Source organism: Verticillium alfalfae, genomic scaffold (assembly GCF_000150825.1).
Source record: "Verticillium alfalfae VaMs.102 supercont1.5 genomic scaffold, whole genome shotgun sequence".
Lineage (NCBI taxonomy): Eukaryota > Fungi > Ascomycota > Sordariomycetes > Glomerellales > Plectosphaerellaceae > Verticillium > Verticillium alfalfae.
The window spans coordinates 669,127-670,458 of NW_003315034.1; the positions used below are offsets into that span (position 1 = coordinate 669,127).

The 1,332-nt window shown below is 60.1% G+C and overlaps 1 protein-coding gene across 1 annotated transcript in view; it reads left to right on the forward strand.

Moving 5' to 3' along the window:
- VDBG_04527 (double-strand-break repair protein rad21) overlaps positions 1-1,332 on the forward strand; it is a gene marked incomplete at both ends in the record, with an annotated part of 2,347 nt that overhangs the window by 641 nt on the left and 374 nt on the right. The window contains one exon of the mRNA XM_003004875.1: positions 45-1,323. Coding sequence (XP_003004921.1) covers positions 45-1,323 — 1,279 coding nt within the window. The remainder of the gene's footprint in view (positions 1-44; positions 1,324-1,332) is intronic.

Consider the following 1,332-nt stretch of genomic DNA (forward strand, 5'->3'; position numbering starts at 1 on the left):
ACCTTGACTTTGGCGATGGCGACGACGACCTCACCAGGATAGAGAACACCATCGAAATGGGTCGTGACGCGCCAGATGCGCGGACCAGCAGAGGACGACGTATTCAGCGAACTAGATGTGACCGCCCGTCAAAAGGACCTACCGGGCCGCGAGGAGTCGCTGGCCCTCGACTTTGGTGATGGAGAGCCACGTATTGCCGACAATGACGGTGACATTACCATGGGCATGGACGATGCCGACTTCCACTTCAACGATGTCGATCACTCTGAGCTTCCCGCTCCTTTGGCTCAACCGGACATCAATCGTGCGCGCATCTCTGAGTCGCCCCTCTCCGACATTGACGAGGACATCACCGCGAGACTGAACGAGGAAGTTTCTCAATGGCAGAACGCGGACCTCTACGAGCCGACCGAAGAACAAGATCAGTCTCTGGTGCGTCACACGCAGAGGGCGAGGAAGAGAAAGGTGCTGGTTCCAGACGACCAGACCATGCTGTCCAGCAATGCCATCAAGGAACAGCAGGCGAATCGCGATAACATCCTGAAGCCTCAGTCCTTCCTGCCAAGGGATCCCTTCGTGCTGGCCCTGGTTGATATGCAGAAGAGCGGCGGGTTCGTCTCCAATATCTTGCTCGACGGTCGTAGTGCGGCCTGGGCACCTGAACTGCGGGGCCTGCTGTCTTTCGGACCTGGACGCGCGCCAGAGCTCAAGAGGAAACGCGACAGCGGGATTGCTGATATGGAGAGCGACAATGACAACGCTGCATCCAAGTCTCCACGCCTGGAAATCGGCGAGGACGACGACTTTGCTGTTGGCGATGCTGGCCTCAACAGATCTAGCATCGTGGCCGATGACGGCACGGTACTCGAGATCGCTGCTGATGACGACGACATGGGCTTCCAGATGGGCGATGATGATGGCCAGACCGGCGAGATTGAGGGTAACACGATACCCGCTTTCGACGACACGGTCGCCCCCATCGTCCACCCTCAGGACAGCGGGCCTGTGTCGCTCGGCACCAAGCATGCCGTACACATTCTTCGCGACCTCTTCGGCGCCGACGCCGAGAACGACGACGAGAAGCGCAGCAAGACGTCCGTTGTCTTCCAGGACCTCCTCCCTGAGAGGCGGACCACCAAAGCCGACGCGACCAAGATGTTCTTCGAGTGCCTCGTGCTCGCAACGAAGGATGCCATCAAGGTCGAGCAGGGTGATGCCCTCGGCGCTCCCATCCGTGTCCGCGCAAGCGTGGCCTCTGGGGCGCGTGCTGAGCGCGAGGCGGCGCGAGATCGCGAGGAGGAGCAGTGCGACGAGCTGAGCAGCGTGAGCATC